The 17,580-nt window shown below is 44.1% G+C and overlaps 1 protein-coding gene across 1 annotated transcript in view; it reads left to right on the top strand.

Moving 5' to 3' along the window:
- cxadr (CXADR Ig-like cell adhesion molecule) overlaps window positions 1–17,580 on the top strand; it is a 56,234-nt gene that overhangs the window by 35,404 nt on the left and 3,250 nt on the right. The window contains exons 3-6 of the mRNA XM_033647782.2: window positions 5,607–5,811; window positions 12,319–12,474; window positions 12,600–12,722; window positions 14,354–14,492. Of these exons, the coding sequence (XP_033503673.1) occupies window positions 5,607–5,811; window positions 12,319–12,474; window positions 12,600–12,722; window positions 14,354–14,492 (623 nt within the window). The remainder of the gene's footprint in view (window positions 1–5,606; window positions 5,812–12,318; window positions 12,475–12,599; window positions 12,723–14,353; window positions 14,493–17,580) is intronic.

Genomic DNA, 17,580 nt, shown 5'->3' with positions numbered 1-17,580 from the left:
TTTATCAGTCCAGATCAATGGATTATTGCAGATTACAGCTGAAACTTCTTCCACATGCCAAGCGTGAACTCCTAGTAGAGCTTAGATTCTCTGCCCGAGCCCGAAAGGGTCAGGCCGTAATTCCCCGCCTCTATCCTCGGGCTTGGACGGCTAGGACCTAGGTGACGGCGCCACTGGTCGCGCACATGTGAGTTGTTGACGGTGACAACATGTGGGTCGGCTTCGTCGAGTGTACCAAGTGCAGCACAATGCTGGTATATGACAGCAAAAAGACGAGGACATGAAGAAGGCTTGCCATGGAAAGAAAGATGAGAGTCAGTCTTCAATGTCCATGTCGTATCCTTAAAAAGAATGACAGGTTTAAACCGGGCTCGGGCTCATAATTACAGTTAAAGGGACAGGCTGGGCTCGGACAGAACATGCACAGGCTCGGGTTGGGCTTGGGCTGGATTTTTTGGGCCCGATCTAAGCTCTAACTGCTAGACGTTCAGAAGGTTTTACCAGGAGCTGAATTATCTACAAAGATCTCTTCCTCTCCGAAACTAAAAGATCTGGTGTATTTAAACTGGTTTAAACACTGAATAAAGCAGTTTCATGTTATAAGTTGGTGTTTCTCTGACACTAGGTGTTTGGTTGGTCCATTCTCGGACGAGGACCCGCTCCTATGTAGATAGAAACAGCTCATTCTAAGGCATGGAAAACACAAAGAATTTTATTTTCCGGTGATTATAAACCAAAAAAACATTCTTATTACATCATATTCCATTTCTGCCAATATATCCCCCTAAATCCTCCACTGGACTGTTAATTTCACTGCTTTTTAAATGTCCTTATTTTTTACTGTTTCTCAGTAAAGCTAAAAGGGAGCACAGAATTTAGTGTGGGTGGTTCCCCAGTCGGGCCTCTTCTTCTCCATGTCTGAATGCAGCTGTAGAAATATATCAAATGTTCCCATATTGCATCAGGTTCCACTGTTTATTTTCTTTATTACATGCCGTTTTTGCTGAGGTCTATCTGCACACCCATTAATGCTGCCAAACCTTTGCAGGAATTTAAACCGTGCAGACATCTCTCTCTTAACGTATTTGTTCTCCTTGACCTATCAGATCTCGCTCGCTATACACACACACACACACGCACGCTCACATTCATATAGCCTTTAACCAATATGAAGTCATGCTCTGAGTAAATTCTTTGTAATTAGCGGCATATTAGCTCCACGGGGCTGCTTTAATATATGTGACAGTGTTAAATGGGATTAGGCCGATCTGCAAGGACCAAAGCTACTAGGTCAGGCAAGGAGACAAGAATGAGGACTAAACTTTATAGCCAGAGGCTCCCAGATGCTCAGAAACCATGGTGAACCTTTGCTCATGTGGCTAGAGCCAATGAATCCAGGCCGCTCTTAAAGGAACAGCCATTATCAGATAAAACTTTTAAGTGCAGGATCAGTCCACAGGATCATATAACTGGACGCTTGAAGCCCTAGTTTTGCAAGCGCGGAGATGGGTTGTGTGGAAATAACCCTTCACTTTAAGAGCTTTGTTCATATATTTATGAACCATATATTCCAGTTTCTTTGCAATCAGAGGTAACGCCACAGCGTTATCTATTCAATCCCATGTGTGGTGGATAATGATGGCCTCCTTCATTTGACATATCCCACATATCATCAGGGTCTTTTTGAGGGTGGTGAAGCATAGCTAATGCATGTTGCTTTGTTGGGCTTGAATGAGAGATGCCAGGCATGCCTACAGTAACAGTCATTAGCATTTGGCTCTCATTGCCTGGCTACAGATTAGCTGAAAGGAGGGTACGCCCTGAGCGTTTGCCACCACTGTGAGAACAATGAGGAAAACAATTATGAAAACTGGTTATGAATGGCGTGAATAGGGGAGGAATTTGCTCGGCAAATTCAAAATACATAGCTTTATCCCATATCACACAAACTGTCTCTTTGGTCCTTGAGCGCAGGAGCAGAGCCTTTTGTTTACTGAATTTATTGTGACAGGAATTTGTACATGTTGACAAAGTACCGGAGGATTTGGACGTAAAGCTGTGACTCTCTGGTGAAAATTGCATTGTTTGTTTGCGTATCAGTGATGATCGTGAATGCTAATGCCTACGTTTTGTCACATCCTCTATAGTGATGGACTAAGAGTCTCATCCTACTCTCTAATGTGCTATGTGTGAGCTCAGTCCTGCGTGTTCTTTAATGAAGCAATAGGAGAAGATATTCGGTCTCAGTTAATGTAGTTTATTGAGGAGTAAAGGAATAAAATTACAGAGCTCTGGGTCTCAACTTCACGTCCCTGACGAACAACAAAGGTGTGTCAGTTCACGAAGTCTGACCTCCTGTCCTTTCCCTGACCCAGTATATTTGAGCGTAACAGAGTGTCATTGTGCACGCAAGGCGTTGTCCTCTTCTCATTGGCAGTTCCACTTCCTCCTTCACCACACCACACCCCTGCCTCGTGTTAATCTGACTCCTTCCCGCTGGCGGTAGGGGCGTGGTTCCTGTTTTGAAAGACGAGAACAACACAACTCCCTACACGTGCTGTACCTTACTATCTGTATATCACTTTCTATTCTTTTTACCATATATGAGACTAATTATCTAAGCATTGCGGTATGTGCTCCTCAGACTTCATGTCTCTTCCTCTCCTGTACTTCTCCACTTCTGCAAAGCAAACACATTCAGATCAGCTGAAATCATCTCAGTATTCTCATTGTTCACACATCTAAAACTTATATAGTGAAACACAACTTATAGTAAAACACATAACATCATTCTATTCCCAACAATAGCCTCGATATTAAAGGACACCTGGTCCATTTTCAGGTAGTGATTCAGCTTTAACCTTGTGAGGCAGTTGTGAGCTGTTCCTGTGAAAGCATGCAGCAGCAGCACTTGGAGTCATTGAAGTTAAAAGCCTCTGTGGGAGCGCAAAGACACGATGCCGTGCTCCCCGAGCTCTGCAGGTTGTTTAGAGTACACAGGTATCGCAGCCCCATGCTTTGCCTCTCAAATGATCCGCACCTCTTCCAGCATCACATGACGATGACCTCATCTTTACATGTGTCTGATGAAGCCTGGCCAATAGAGGTCTGTTACCTCTGCAGCATGATCCGTCCACTGAGAGCGGCCAGGCCAGGTGGCAGTTGTATCATTGAATGTCCTACCTGTTACGAAACGCAGCACACAGACAGTGGTGCTCTGCTGTCCTTTCCAGCCCCCGCCAGCTTGTCTAATCATTTGCCCTTTTCATTTTCATTCCCCGGGCTCTTTATGGGATTTTTTTTTTTTTCATTGGATCATGATTCTCAAGGTTATTGTGCAGTTCAGATGTTTTCGCTAGTGGTGTGCATGTGTGTAAGCATTCCCATCTGTGTGCCTGTGAAGTGGCTCAAGTGAGAGTTCTTGTCTGGCTGAGCTCGGGGCAATTTAATTTCCTCTCCTCCGTGGTCTCATCTCGCATATTGCTGTTATTACTGCTGATGTTCTGATCCCCGGTGAAGTTAGAAGGATATGTTTCCCTCCCGTGAGTGCCAGGTGGAATTCTAACCACATTATCTGTTTACATGGCTAATATGTACAAGATGAACATGGCGACCGTTGTTGAGCACGCCTGCAGTGCGGCTCCAGGAACTCGCTTGCAGTCGTAGCAGAGAGGCAACTTGCTGCAGACACACCACAACATCCCTGACTCTCTTTGTTTTGCTCCTCTCGTGCTTCCTTTAAGTGCTCTGTCTCCTCTGATGGGTTCATTATTCTTCCTCTCCTCCTCCCATGCTTAGTTTTTCCCCTCTCCTCCTCTCTACCCAGGGGTATTGCTGTGCGTACGCCTTGCGTTGATCATGGCACAGAAAAGCCTGTTGATGACTGTCTCCATGGAAATGTAGAAGAATATGCCAGTGTGTGTGAAAGAGAATGAGAACTCTTTTCATTGTTGTTTGCCTTTCTCGTAGCCTCCTTGTTCTTTTCCTTGTGTTTTTGTTTTCACCCTCCTCCATCAGCGCAGCTACTAGCTAAGAGGCTTCTTGTTGGCTCCACCTGGCCTTTATTTTGAGGCATTTCCTCGCTGCTTTCAACCCAGACTGTGTGTGTGTGTGTGTGTGTGTGTGTGTGTGTGAAGGGGGGTCAGACAGAATTGGGGGCTGCTGCTCTTTGTTGACACAGCAGGTGTTGATTTGGCTCCACAGTGGTAGCTTTGTTTGTTCCACCTTCATTCTTGTTAAGCACAGAAAGAGCAGAGCAGCACAGGCTGCCAGGCTGAAGGGCATTGCAGAGATAAAAGAGAGGGCGCTTTCTGTCTTCCATATATTTTGGTTGGTTCAGTGAGCAAGGCAACAACTGTCATTTCAAGGCCTTTGTTTTATTTGTCTTTTTAGAAGGACGTTTATGTTTTTTTGTAAACATGTAAGTCAGATGTGAGTGTTTTCCACAGAATTGGAATTGATGTGTTGAGGTAACTGGATCAGCAAACTGTTTACTGTATTTTTTCGTTTTTGTGTGTCCCTTTGTGGTCATTCTGCGTCCCCTCTCTGAATTCAGAGGTTTTTGTGGGTCTGTGAATGCATCATTTCCGGTTTTGGTCCTGGCCAATTGAAGAGCTGGGTTTCCTTCTTCCTCATGCTTTTTTTTTCTTCCTGGTCGGTGGTTGTTTCGCACAATACCGCCCCCAAATGACCAGCTGTTGTAACTGCGTGATGTTGTCCAGGCAGTTTTGTCTGCTTAAAAAAGTGCAGTGTGAAAGTGAACCGATCCAAATGAAGGTGTGAAATTCCCTGGCCAATTGAACCGAGTCCCCTGGACTATCCTGGTGTGAATGCACCCTTAGATGTGGGATTGATTAGTCCATCAGTACGTTTACATGACATCAGAGAAAATCAATTTATTGTGTTAGTTTGACTAAATGTTTAAAGTTTTAAAATACATGTAAACATGTTAGTCCGACTGAAATCGTACTAAATGGGACTAACACCCCCAAAAAATTTGACTGGGAGTTGAATTACTCCTGCGTGTATACAGTTAATCGGACCCAAAATGGCCGAGGTGCTCTGTGCGTGCCCCACAGTGTCCGCCCCGGGCTTTAACCTGGAAGTCAAAAGCATTAAATATGTAACAGAAGAGGAAGCCAGTAGCAAAATGGCAAAATCTACATCCAGAGCTGCGCATTTTTGGACGGACGAGATGCACAGAGCTGTAAAATTGTCAACCATGGTACCAGTTTACCACTAGCTATTTACGCAGTTAACGTGTTTGTTGATTGTTTGGTCTGTCACGTAATAGGTCAACCAGTAAAAGGTCCAACACTATCAAGCTGAAAGGGGGCATATCGAAATCTGTCCTAGCAAAGTCAGACATACTTCAGTCAATAGGTCGAAATAATATTGTAACGTGGCTTGGGTATCATGATAATATCGTATTATGGATCCTCTTGTGATTCCCACCCCTAATCAATATGTGGCAGCCAGTGCTGATATCATGGCGGGCTGCCACAAATACATGAACGAGTGGGAAACTGTGGATACAGTACATCACTCTAAGTAGGTTTAAGCTCTTAACTCAGGCTGTCTCTCCTGCTCTCCTTCTCCACACCCAGGTGATCATGTACTCAGGCGACAGGCCCTATGAAGACTACTACGCTCAGATGAAGGGCCGAGTCCACTTCAACTCAGCTGACCCCAAGAACGGCGACGCCTCCATCAACCTGACGGGGCTGAAGTCGACGGACTCGGGCACCTACCAGTGTAAGGTGAAGAAGGCTCCCGGCATCCGCAGCAGGAAAATGCTGCTGATCGTCATGGGTGAGTGGAACAAACCACTGAACACGCTCTGGTGTTCGGGCTCTTTTTCTCCCTCACAGGCTAAATTCTCTCTGTACACGCAGGAAATGCACCACATCACACGGCCTTTGCCCTCCTTGGCTGTTTTGATGTAATCCTTTATAAAATCGAGTGCGTGACCTTCCTGGAGGCTGCAGAGCATTGCCCCCTTTGTGATACAATTCTGTATTCACCCTAGATGCTCTGTGATTATGTCTAAAATGCTAATCCTGATTTTGTTTTTTTCACTAAATATTGGGGTCATAATTTATAATTTATATCCATATTTCTATTCGGTAATAGTCTCGATGAACACATTTTATTGCTTCTTTACTTATTCACAGCTATGATTTTAAATAGACTGAATGTTTTAATGTTGTTGGTATGCAAATATTTTTCAACACAAGCTATACTCCCATAATATTAACCGTGAAAACTCTACAGGGTGTCTGCAGGCCCATAAAGAATCTTCAAATGTTTCAAATTCAATATTTATAAATGGAACAAGTAAAATCCTTGAACTCTTCAGAAAAGTAAGGCAACAAAAACAAAGTAAACCATAGGGCAAATACAGGCTACTGAGGCCTCAGACAGAAACATACGACGGAACAAGCACGAGACAATTTAGGGTGGGACAAAGGCCATTTTGAAAAGATGGGTCTTCAGTTGTTTTTTAAGTTACTAAAGAGGCCGCAGACCGTAAACCTAATGGACGTGAGTTCATGTGTTGGAGCCACTTCTTCAAAGGCATGAGCACCTTTTGTTTTGAGTCTGGAGCAGGGGACAGCCAGTAGATCCTTGTCAGTAGACTTACAGGACCGACTGATGATACATGGATGGAGGAGGTCACAGATATATTCAGGTGCCTGACAGTGGAGGGCTCGATTCAGAGAAGATTTGTTTGGACAAGTAAAAAGAGAATTACAGTAGTCCAATCGGAAGGACACAAAAGCATGGATAATCATCTCTAGCTCAGGTCGAGACACCACGGACCTGAGCTTTGCGATATTTCTTAGCTGAATAAAACAACTCAAACAACTGCTGTACAAAAAAAAATGAAAGGAATAAAATGCCATGTTTGGGTCAATGATTTAACATAATGATCAAAATGCATGGTCTGGTCAAAAATAACACCAAGATTTTGATCAGAGTGTGATTTAACATGTAGGCTCATGATGCCTCACTGATAGTGATAAATTTTACCCCATTTTTGAGATAGAGAAATTGACACGGGCAGCTCAGGTCTTTCAATTTTCTCTCAGAGTGCCTGTGTGCACTTTCATTTTGTTTTAACTGCAATGAAAGTAGGGCATGGTAGTTCGGGCCAACTGAAATGTATGCTGTCACTCCACTGCTGCATGTTTGTGGACCAACTTTAATAATATAATTAACAAATTATGGAAAAGTTTTAAAATTCTGTTTATGAAATTGTGTGGGAACCCTGAATATTAGGCCTTAAAAGTCATTATACAGTCTTAAATTTGAGTTAATGAAGTCTTAATTGTCGCAAACATGTTAACTTATTTAATTTAAACACCTTTTAATTTGTTTGTTTTTTCAAAATGAGTCAAGCTGCTCTGAGTGAGAGTCCACATTTCTGATGTTACAAATCTTAAAACTTACCCTGTCTTTTTACTTACTACTTTTACTTATGTGTTGGCAAAGTGTAGATTAACTGAACTCAACTCTAATAACCATATTCCTGCATGTATACGTACATATTTACCTGTAATGCTTAAGTGAAAAAAAGGTGATTTGTCCAAAAATCAGTTTTATTTTAGTCAAAAATTAGCTTATTAATGTCTTAAAAACCCTTAAACTTCAGAGTAGGACACACTGCTTCAATATATTTTTTGAAACATTATTAATTTTGAAGCCTTGACACCTCAGATGTTTCAGGTAAAAGTCATTAAACAAATAATTCTTAATATTATTGATCATTTTAAAAGTGTTTAATGCAATCTTGTCTTTTAAAAACATGGACAAACCTCAGAAATGGAGTCCATGCACTCAGCTGGCTTCCTATTGCGCAGGGTGAGATGGGTGACACATCAGAGTTGTATAAGTCAGATGATTCACTCCCTAGGCAAACATACACTCACACAGCGTGGCCCCGCTGGTCGGTCAACTGACTAAATGATGTCGAAAGTGAATCGCCTCCCGAAACCCGCCTGGTATTTGCATACGGGAAAAACAACCCACATGCACAGTGCTAGTCTTTGTTGTGGGATAAGCTGCATATTGTGCTGTTATCGCAGTCCTGTTATCACTGTAGTTTCTCCTTTCTAAAGATAGGGCAGGCTTCAGAAAATGGCTGCTGTTCTTGTTGACATGATATTATGTGTACAGAAGTGACTGCACTGCACCAACGGGCTCAACCAGACAGACGTGAGGGATTGGAAAAACAAAACTGGTTCCTCAGTGGTTGTGTTGTGACTCCACTCAGCAGCTCTCTAATAAAAGAGATGAATGGCCACAAATAATCGGACCATTAACTGTGACCACCGCTGACACCACAACCTCTGGCTGAGCCCTTGGGGAGGTTATTTTACATAAAAATTGATCTGATCAGAAGCAACTTGAAAAATGAGCCACTGCCTGAGTCACTGCTGCTTCATACATACTGTATGATTGTACATTTGTACCGACAGCTTCTTCTCCCCACAGTCCACATTCCTCACCAGAGAGGGAGGATAGCACGCCTGATGATTTATCGTTTGTTGTTCACGCCTAGATGTTTTTGAAAGAAATGTGAATTGGCCAACAGTGGAAAACAAGTGCACTTTGAAATTAATTTATCAACAGCCAGGTTCCAATTAGCCCATTAAACCATAAATTCAAAGTTAACATGAGATAAAGCAGCAGACTCTCTGTTGCTGCTGTTACATAGGTGAGACTCAGCACTGAAGCACCGTCTCTGACCCGCTCTCCTCCTGGTCATTTCAACGTCTCCCTAATTAGCATAAGCTAACACAGCAGCAGTGGCTGACATCTGACAGTAAGCTGTTAAACTGCCCCAACATACTCCCACCAGCACCAGAATAGCTCAAATCTGTCATTAAACCTGTTAATTAGGGCTGAATGATTTGGAAGAATGGGACTATTTTGACTGATACTGCAATTGCAATTCTGTAAAACTTTAATTAGTGGCCTGGGCTATTATTTGCTTATATCATTGAACTCAACAGGCTTATATTTAGGACAGGTTTCTATAGGGGACGGGCCTTTATTTGTCAAAATGTGGAGCCACACCAGGCTAGGAAAAGGGACTGGGCGTTTTTGGGACTAGGCTTTTAATTGAAGTTTTAAGGTATTATGATTATGGTGTGAGTTTTGTAGAGAGTTCTGTAGATTAAGATGCGTAAGCTCTGCAGCAAGACAATATTTATCTAACATGGTATTTTGACACATATATCTCTTTGACAAATACGGTGCCTCCTGCATTATGAAAATTGCAGAAGGCCATATTGCTATTTCGTTAAATTCTCGATTAATTGTTGCTAGGTAATGTTAGCCGTGTGACACTAAAGTTAAGTGGAGCTCACACTCCTGCAGCAGTTGTCTCATTATACAGAGAGAGGGAGTGACAGCGAGGCGAGGAGGTGCTGATCGAAGCAATATGCTACGTAGCTCTACAATAAAATATGAGTTTACTCAACAAATACTTAGGTCCAAATCCAGTACTCATGCCCATCCACACATTTCACTCACTCATGCTTTTTAACTGTCTGTTTTAAGGCCTTCACACACTGAGGCCGATGGATTTTATTGCGAAAATTTGCAATACAAGACAATAGACACATTTACTCCCTGTCTTTCATTTAGCACCACAGCTGCATGAAGGGGCGGAGCTGTCCTCCCTATCTGTCTCCACATTCTCCTCCTCTTCATCATCATCCACCTGAATATTACTGTCTGACCTGCTGAACGTGAGCTGTCTGAGTTCTAAAATGATTCTGTGCGACCTGTTCTTCTGTCTTGTCGCGGCTGTGTCCCACCGCCATATTTTCCTCACTGATTCTCGGTCAGACGTCTCTTAAGGCTTCTGATGGATGCGAGAAACACAGAAAATCGAACCTGTTCTGAACATTTTAATGACGGATGAAAGTTTCGGACTCAGTGTGCAAAGACCTCTACTCTCATTTGGTGTTTTGCCTCGCTATATTTGCGTCTTTACAGTGCTGTCTCGTGGATTCTGACACCTGGTCGATACCTTTTGTAAAGCCCTGACCTCACCTTGTGGGAGTACACACCCATAGATGTCTCAGACACAGAAAATAAGAAGAAAATAAAACAATACAGGCAGAGGGCAGAGTCTCTGCAGAAAATTACACCGCCACGCACTTCTAGTAGGTCGTAAGTGATGATTTAGAGGGGTTACGGCTGTATAAGTGTAACCGGTGGACTCTAGTCTTACTGTTCTGTAGTATACAATATAGTTTGATTGTTGATTATATCCAGCTGTTGATGAGAGCATCAGCTAAGTGACAAAAATGCAAATCCAACTTTCTTTAAGGTAATAATGCAGATGTCTTCAACTATAGTGTGTGTGTGTGTGTGTGTGTGTGTGTGTGTGTGTGTGTGTGTGTGAGAGAGACAGAGAGAGATAGCCCGAGGCTACAGAAGCTGACAGGCTGCTAGCTATTGACCCCAGGGGCAGGGGTGTTCTTAGCAAAGAAGCATTGACAAGGAGAGAGGAGGACATCTTGCCTGCTCTGCATTTTACCTTCAGGTCGATCTTGTCACAAGGTGGACGGTCCCGAAAACGGGAGAGACGTGCGTGCATGTGTGTGCACAAACATAAACACAGTTTATACTGTTCCGTGTCTCGTCACATGCTGGGCCATATGCAGGTGTGCACCCATGCTGAGTGTACATGTACAGCAGGTAGCACTCCTCGTTGTGTATTCTCCTCTGGTTGCAGTGGGACATTGAAGTTAACACGAGGAGAGTAGCCACTTGCCGTCCAGCACTGCATGTCAGCAACTCACAACTGTTTCTGACTAGACCCCACCTTTCCTCTCACCGGCCAATCACGTAGCTCTGCCTGCCTGATTGTCCAGGCGCTCCTCATCACATTCAGGATCTCACCGCAGAGCTCAGCAGCCAATCTCTTTAATTCCTTCTGCCTGGTTTTAGTGCCCACTAGTCGCTTGTATTTCACTTTATCAGTCAACAATCAGTCGTCACTCCTTGAAGTTGTTCTCGTCCCGACTGCAGCGAACCCCACAATCTCACAATCCCTCTCTACTTATCTCGTCCGCAAGATAGCCTTGTGCGGCTCATAAATCTCAGCTCATTGTTTCGTTTAACAGAGCCAGGTTAGCTGTGTCGCTCTGCCCTTTATCTCTCCACGCTCCTCCAGCCTCTGTCACCTTCCTCTTTGACCTCATCTTTCAAACAAATAAATCTGCTCATCAGACAGCGGTCCTAATAAGAGGAGCCGTGTGTTAGAGCCCTCGGTGGCGTCGAGTTGACTTTCACCTTTAAAAGATGCATTCAAAATGTCATAGCTCTCTGACATTTACTGTGTGCCGTGTAGATGTGTGTGGAGGTGCAGCGGCAGCAAAGAGCAGGTCAGTGAGTTAGGAGCTGTGCGGCCTTGGCCCCCATCACTCTGCCATCTGTCCATCAGCGCTCGCTTAATTTTTGCTCTCCCCAGCTCTCTGTTTTGCCCCCTCCCTCCTGGCCCCTGTGTGTTTATTAGATTAGTAGGAGCACTCAGTACTGTCAGTCTACTGTTAATCCTTACGGTTATGCCTGCTAAGCTTCCCCCTCCTGCCTGACACCTGGTTCAGATCTGGAGAGCCCCACTCCAGGGTTTTGTTGTTACAGAATCCATTATTACCGCACCATGATGTCAGCTTTCTGTCAGCGAACACGCAGCATGGACTTGGATTGTGGCCTCAGAAATGTTACCTCTCATAGTCCCCTTCTCTTATCCTCTCCCTCCCTTCCTCTTCCCCTCCTCGCCTCGCTGACTGCACGTCTGGGTTTCATTGGAGTCGGCCTGCTTTTAATTTAAAGCTCTGTTTGTTTTCGAATCCCCCATCTCATCTCCTGCCAGCAGCACTCTTTCTGACTGACCGGGGAGTGTTTGCACACGTTCGGCTTTAAGACAGAAAGCTTCGCCTCTATCCTTAACCCTGAACGCTGCGTGTCCATGTGTGTTTGTGTGTCCCAAGGCAAGCGGCTCCCTTCCTCCTTGTGATTATCCTGAGTGACAGCTCCTGTAATGACAGCAGCTGTATCAATTACTCTGATTACTGCTCTCATTAAACTGATGACTGCTGCTTTGAGCAAGAGAGGAGGTGAATTTTAGGAAATCACAATACACAGACAGAAGTTGGGCACGATATGAAAGACTGAAGAATTACAGGGCTGTAGGCAGGGGGACTTTGTTGTGTCGAGCTAATGTGGCCGTCTGGTTGTGGCTGTTATTTTTCACCTTTCTAAATCACTCTCCTTTGTTTCCTTATCTCTCCACAGTGAAACCATCCAAGCCCAGGTGCTACGTTGAAGGCCCCACACAGGAAGGCAAAGACATTGTGCTGAGGTGCTTATCCAGCGAGGGTACCAACCCCCTGCAGTACAGCTGGGAGAAGACCAGTGATGGCAAGGTGCTGCCCAGCACCGCTGTGATGGGTAAGGGACCCTCTCACCAGCACACCCAAACAAAACAGAGATCAGTTTCCAGGTCCCACACACACCTCCACTTTGTGTTTAACACTGTCACCTCTTCACTGATGTGTTCTTTGCCTTCACTACAGATCCAGTGGCAGGCACCATTAACGTGAGGAACGCGTCTGCCAGTACATCTGGAACCTACCGCTGCACCGTCAGCAACCGTGTGGGCACTGAGGACTGTATACTGTATCTAAAAGTGACGCCTCGTGAGTACCTATCTAACTTCCTCTTGTTGCACTGACCTGTAGTAAACGTGGTGCTAAAAGTGTCATCTGATGGTCAGCCGGCTAATCTATCTGACGCACACAAAAACAGGTCCATCGGAATCGTTCAGTTACAGTTTGCAGTAGGTGTGGGTGAAATATCGATACTAGGGATGTTCCTGGTGACTTATTTCCCTGTCAACTAAAATATACATTTTAACCACGAGATAAAATTGAGAACAAGTCCAGGTCTACAGTCTGCAGCCATGCAAGCACCTCTGTGAAGCTGCACAACGGTACTTTGACCTAAATGCTCAGCTTGAAACGTCAGCGGGTTTTAGCAGGTGTAATGTTTACTGTGTTAAGTCTCTTAGCTGAGCATGCTGGTATTTACTCCCTGAAAACACAGATTACAGCTGAGGCTGGTGACATAGTCATTACTTTGCAGGTATTTGATTATGGACCAAAATATCAAGAGTCTCGATTTATCCCACTGGCAGTCAAAAACCTAAAGATATTCAGTTTAGTATCATTTTCAGAAAAGGAAAACTAGTAAGTTTTAGAAGCTGGAAATGTAAATGTTTTGCATTTTTTCTTGCTGTTGCTGATGAATAATGTGTCCATTAGTTAACTGACTAATTGTTGTAGCCCTAGTTGAGATATTAGTCTTGTTGTTGGCCGCATATGTGCAGCCTTAGTACCTGTACCTTAGCTCAGGCTATGTACACATTTTTTTATCTTCTACTATCAAGAGTGAGCATCTGGGACCTGTTTGGTTATTATTATGTTAATATTTTTCATGTACGTGCACTGATGGTACATTTATCAGTGCCAGCACACGAGCAACCAAAGCCCAGCTGTATTCAATATTTCCTCGCCAACACCGAAGATAAAGGTGACTGCAGCAAAAATCTGCCAGTTTATCGCAGCTAAACAGAGAAAGCGAACAGATTTCAGCAAGCAGAGTGGCAGAGTTATAACATGGTTGTCCTCTGAGTGCTACAGCCACTGAAATAAAAGTCCTGCAGAAGATTCCACTGCATCTAAAAAGATGGATTACATTTGATTCACAAGTGCTGTGGACACGGTTTGAGGATCCAGGCAGTGTCGGCTGCTTGAGTAGTAGAAGCTGTGGTATCACACACTATGACAGCCTGTCAAACAAACAAACAAACAAGTGCTGCAGCGTGGGGCAGCTGTAGCCGAGTGCTGGAGCATGATGTTGCTATCATACAAGAACATGGAAGAACATGTGCCAGAGGTACCTACTCTTGCCCCGACACTCTTCTTTGACCCAGCGTCTGTTTCAGACTCATCCTTAAGAGTTGGATATACTTCATAATGGGCTACAGTTCTTTTTATATTAGATCTGGTCTCTGCGTACACATGTGCAGTCAGCAGATGATAAAATTTACATCACCTAGTACCCTGTGGCTATGCAGACGCTGAAAGTTTAATTTGCGTTTTAGTGGTAGAGGGATCTCTGACTGATTCTAGTAAGTGCACTTTAGAAATGTTAAACTCTTTTCAAAGTGATGAGCTGAAAAAAAAGGTCCTTCAGTTATCTTTAAGTCTTTGCTACCCACATGACATTTACCAAACCCTCCAACCCTTCTCTTCCTTGTGTGGTCCAGCCCCCAACACTCCAGGCATCATTGCAGGAGCCATAATCGCTGTGCTCCTGATCCTCATCATCATTGCCATCATCCTGTACTGCTGCTGCCGCGCCCGTCACAGGAAGAAGTACGAGAAGGAAATCTGCAACGAGATCAGGTATGCTCAACTAAAACATCGATGACTCTCGCTCACAGGACCTGTTGACGCTTGATAGTAACATGCATCACAAGGGGACAGCTCTAAATAGGACCAGATTGTTGTTTTGGTGATCCCTCGCTAGCGCTTTATAACTTGCCCTCTGTACGACAAGTTGGAGGAAGTGTTGTGTGACTGTCCGTCATTTTGCCCTGTGAAAGGAGACATGTTGAATTCTTCTGACAGCAATATCAGCAACAGCTGTACTGGCAAAACTGCTAACATGACGTAGCAGGCAGCTCACAAGGACGTTATAACTGTGTGTGGGGCGCTATTCACCCTCTAGTGTGAGTGACGTAGGCAGTAACTAAATCTGAACACAAGTGGTCAGTTTGACTCGCATGATAGACACAGGTGTGAACGGTGATGTGTCTCGGCTGTCCACCAAAACACATGTTTATCCCAGGAGTAAACAAGCTCATATATACCCAGAGCTCCCTTTGATGGAAGGATATTTTTGAGCACTGTGTAGTCTTTGCTGTGTAATTAAAAAAATGCATCTCTGGTTTTATAATACTGGATACAATATAAGCATCAAAAATGCCATAGGGTACATGTGATTATTACGCCTAGCTCCCCTTGTAGTATGACCTGTGGTCATCGCAGATACACACACACACACGCACACGCAACAACACGTCTCCGACAGCCCCAACAACCATGAAAATGGTTTTTCTCTATCAGCGTTTTTCTTTTTTTACCCCTCCTCAAATAAACAGCTGTGGTAATCAGTTTGAAAGCTTTGTTTGCTCTGTGGCTCCTGTGTCATGTCTGCCACTGGCTGCCCCCCACCCCCACCCCGCCCCCACTCCAGAGCCACCTACCCCCCCACCCCTCGCCATCCAGCTCTCCATCCGGCCCACGGGCTCTGTACAACCCCTGGGCTTACTATCACTCTGCTGCGGACTGAATCTGTCTAAGACCACAATGTGACACTCACGCTGTAGGACAAAGAGGATTAGACCACTGGTCCTGTCTCGTATACACAGACAGACACACATTCGCTGAAACACCACAGCATGAAGCTATGGACTAAACAAGCTCTGGCCCCTCAGGCTCAGTTTGATTGAGCATTTAACTGGATTATTGCTGCTTATTAGTTGTTAATGTGGTGGCAGAGGGAGTAGAGGGCATAGCTGTACTTGGTTGCTCAGCTCAATCTCTACAGGCTATTACATAGTCAGTGTGGCTGAGCGGTGCAGACACTGCCCCGACCAATCAAACAGGCCAGCTCCAATTATTTGTCCCTCTTTACTGAGTCAAATCATGTTTTGCTCTTGAAATGACTCACGCAGGCTCCTTAAGTATTCATTGTTTTCCTCACTGTGGGCAGTGAGTGCCAGACACTCCAGACTTTTATACCGGTGTGTCATCAAGCTTCATTTGGGTTTATAGCACCTGAGAAAACCATTTTCCATGTTCAGTTTCAAAAATTGGTATTGAGAGAGAGTGCTGCAGCAAGCAACAGCAAAACAGGAAGGTGCACCGTCAATGTGCTTCCACTAACAGTGCTCGTTTCTGGCACAAACATGCTCAGATTGTTGTTATCAGTTTCCTGCACTATTATAGAAAGGGCCCTCCAGAGAAACTAAATGTTTTTCCAGATCTTTCACTTGTTTCGGTCTGTTTTGTGTCCAAGTCTCTTGAGGTGCACCACACTGCCTTTTTTTCTTTACATATATATTAATTGAATGCCACTAGTGGGGGAAAAAACGCTTGCTGTGCCTTTTTTATTGTTGCCAGGCAACCACTGACTCCCCTCCTCATTCTAACCTTCCCATGTAATCAATCTACCATTTATTTATTTTTATTATTTGACAGTAATTAGTATCTAGTTCTTAAAATGTTGATTCAGAGGGTACTGTCTGTAGCTCTGGTTGAGAGTGAGAGGCTGTCAGCAGATAAACGGAGATCTGTGTGGGTACATGAGACCCTAAAAAAAGAGGGTGGATCATGGGGAGTACCACCAGTTGGTCCAGGAGCTTCTCCTCGATGACGGCTATTTACAGGCATATTTTAGGATGACTCGGGCAGTTTGACAAACTGCTGTCAGTCGTTGGGCCGTATAAGCTCTGGGTATCCAGCAACCACAACCACCAGTTTCTCCTCCATTGTTTAGAGACTGTAAACTTGTCATGTCCACCACAGAAGGCCCGTCTCTCAAATCATGCGATTGGAAAAAGGGAAAAAAGAGATGACACGAGGCGTTTTTTCACTTTGAGTTGACGTTTTTTCAACTGGAGGAGTTCAGAGCGCTTCCTGTGAATATAATTCAATTAATCATTTTCCTATACAGGTGTTTACACTGTATTAACACCTTATTTTAAAAATCAGACACAGTCATATTTGTATCCATGGCTGTTTCAGTGCATTTACAAGTTTGAATTCAGGGACACTCCCAACATTAGCAGCAGCTGCCGGTTTGACCACGCACATGTGAGAGGCTGGCTTGATGCAGAAACATCAGACGCTGCCTCTGGATGACCCAAGAAGTACAGGAGGACATAATTTGATCTAGCTTGGCTGAGTAAAAGACTGTGTCAAGCTATCCATCACTCACACATGCATGATCAAACCTACAGACTCTAAAGTTGGAGACAGACACAAGCAGAGCAGAGCATAGTCTCTGTGACAGCTGTCGGCGGCTCTGGCGCTGCATGTGGAGGAGCTGAGTGCAGCCCTCGGTAATACACCAGCACAAAGAGCAAAGGATGGAAACAGTGCCCGTAAATGACACCAAAACATAGCAACATCATTTTCAAAGGCTCATGAATTGAAACAGCATTTTGGCAAATTTCACTATATTCCGCATTTTACAGCTGACTTCAGTTTTTATTGTAAAATTCCGCAATTTCGTCCATTTTTCTGGCATCACAGAAATCGTAGGGCCTTTCAAACAATAACTGACAATCCTGCAGAGCAAACATTTAGTGATTTAATAATACATTTAATGTTTTTAATTGTACCTATATGTCTTTTTGTTATGTGTCTCTTTGCCCTGTTGCTGAAATGTGCTAAATAAATAAATTTGCTTTGTCTTATTGTCTGA

Source organism: Epinephelus lanceolatus, chromosome 11 (assembly GCF_041903045.1).
Source record: "Epinephelus lanceolatus isolate andai-2023 chromosome 11, ASM4190304v1, whole genome shotgun sequence".
Classification (NCBI taxonomy): domain Eukaryota; kingdom Metazoa; phylum Chordata; class Actinopteri; order Perciformes; family Serranidae; genus Epinephelus; species Epinephelus lanceolatus.
Note: the sequence above shows the minus strand (reverse complement) of the source record. Positions and strands in the feature narration are given on the sequence as shown.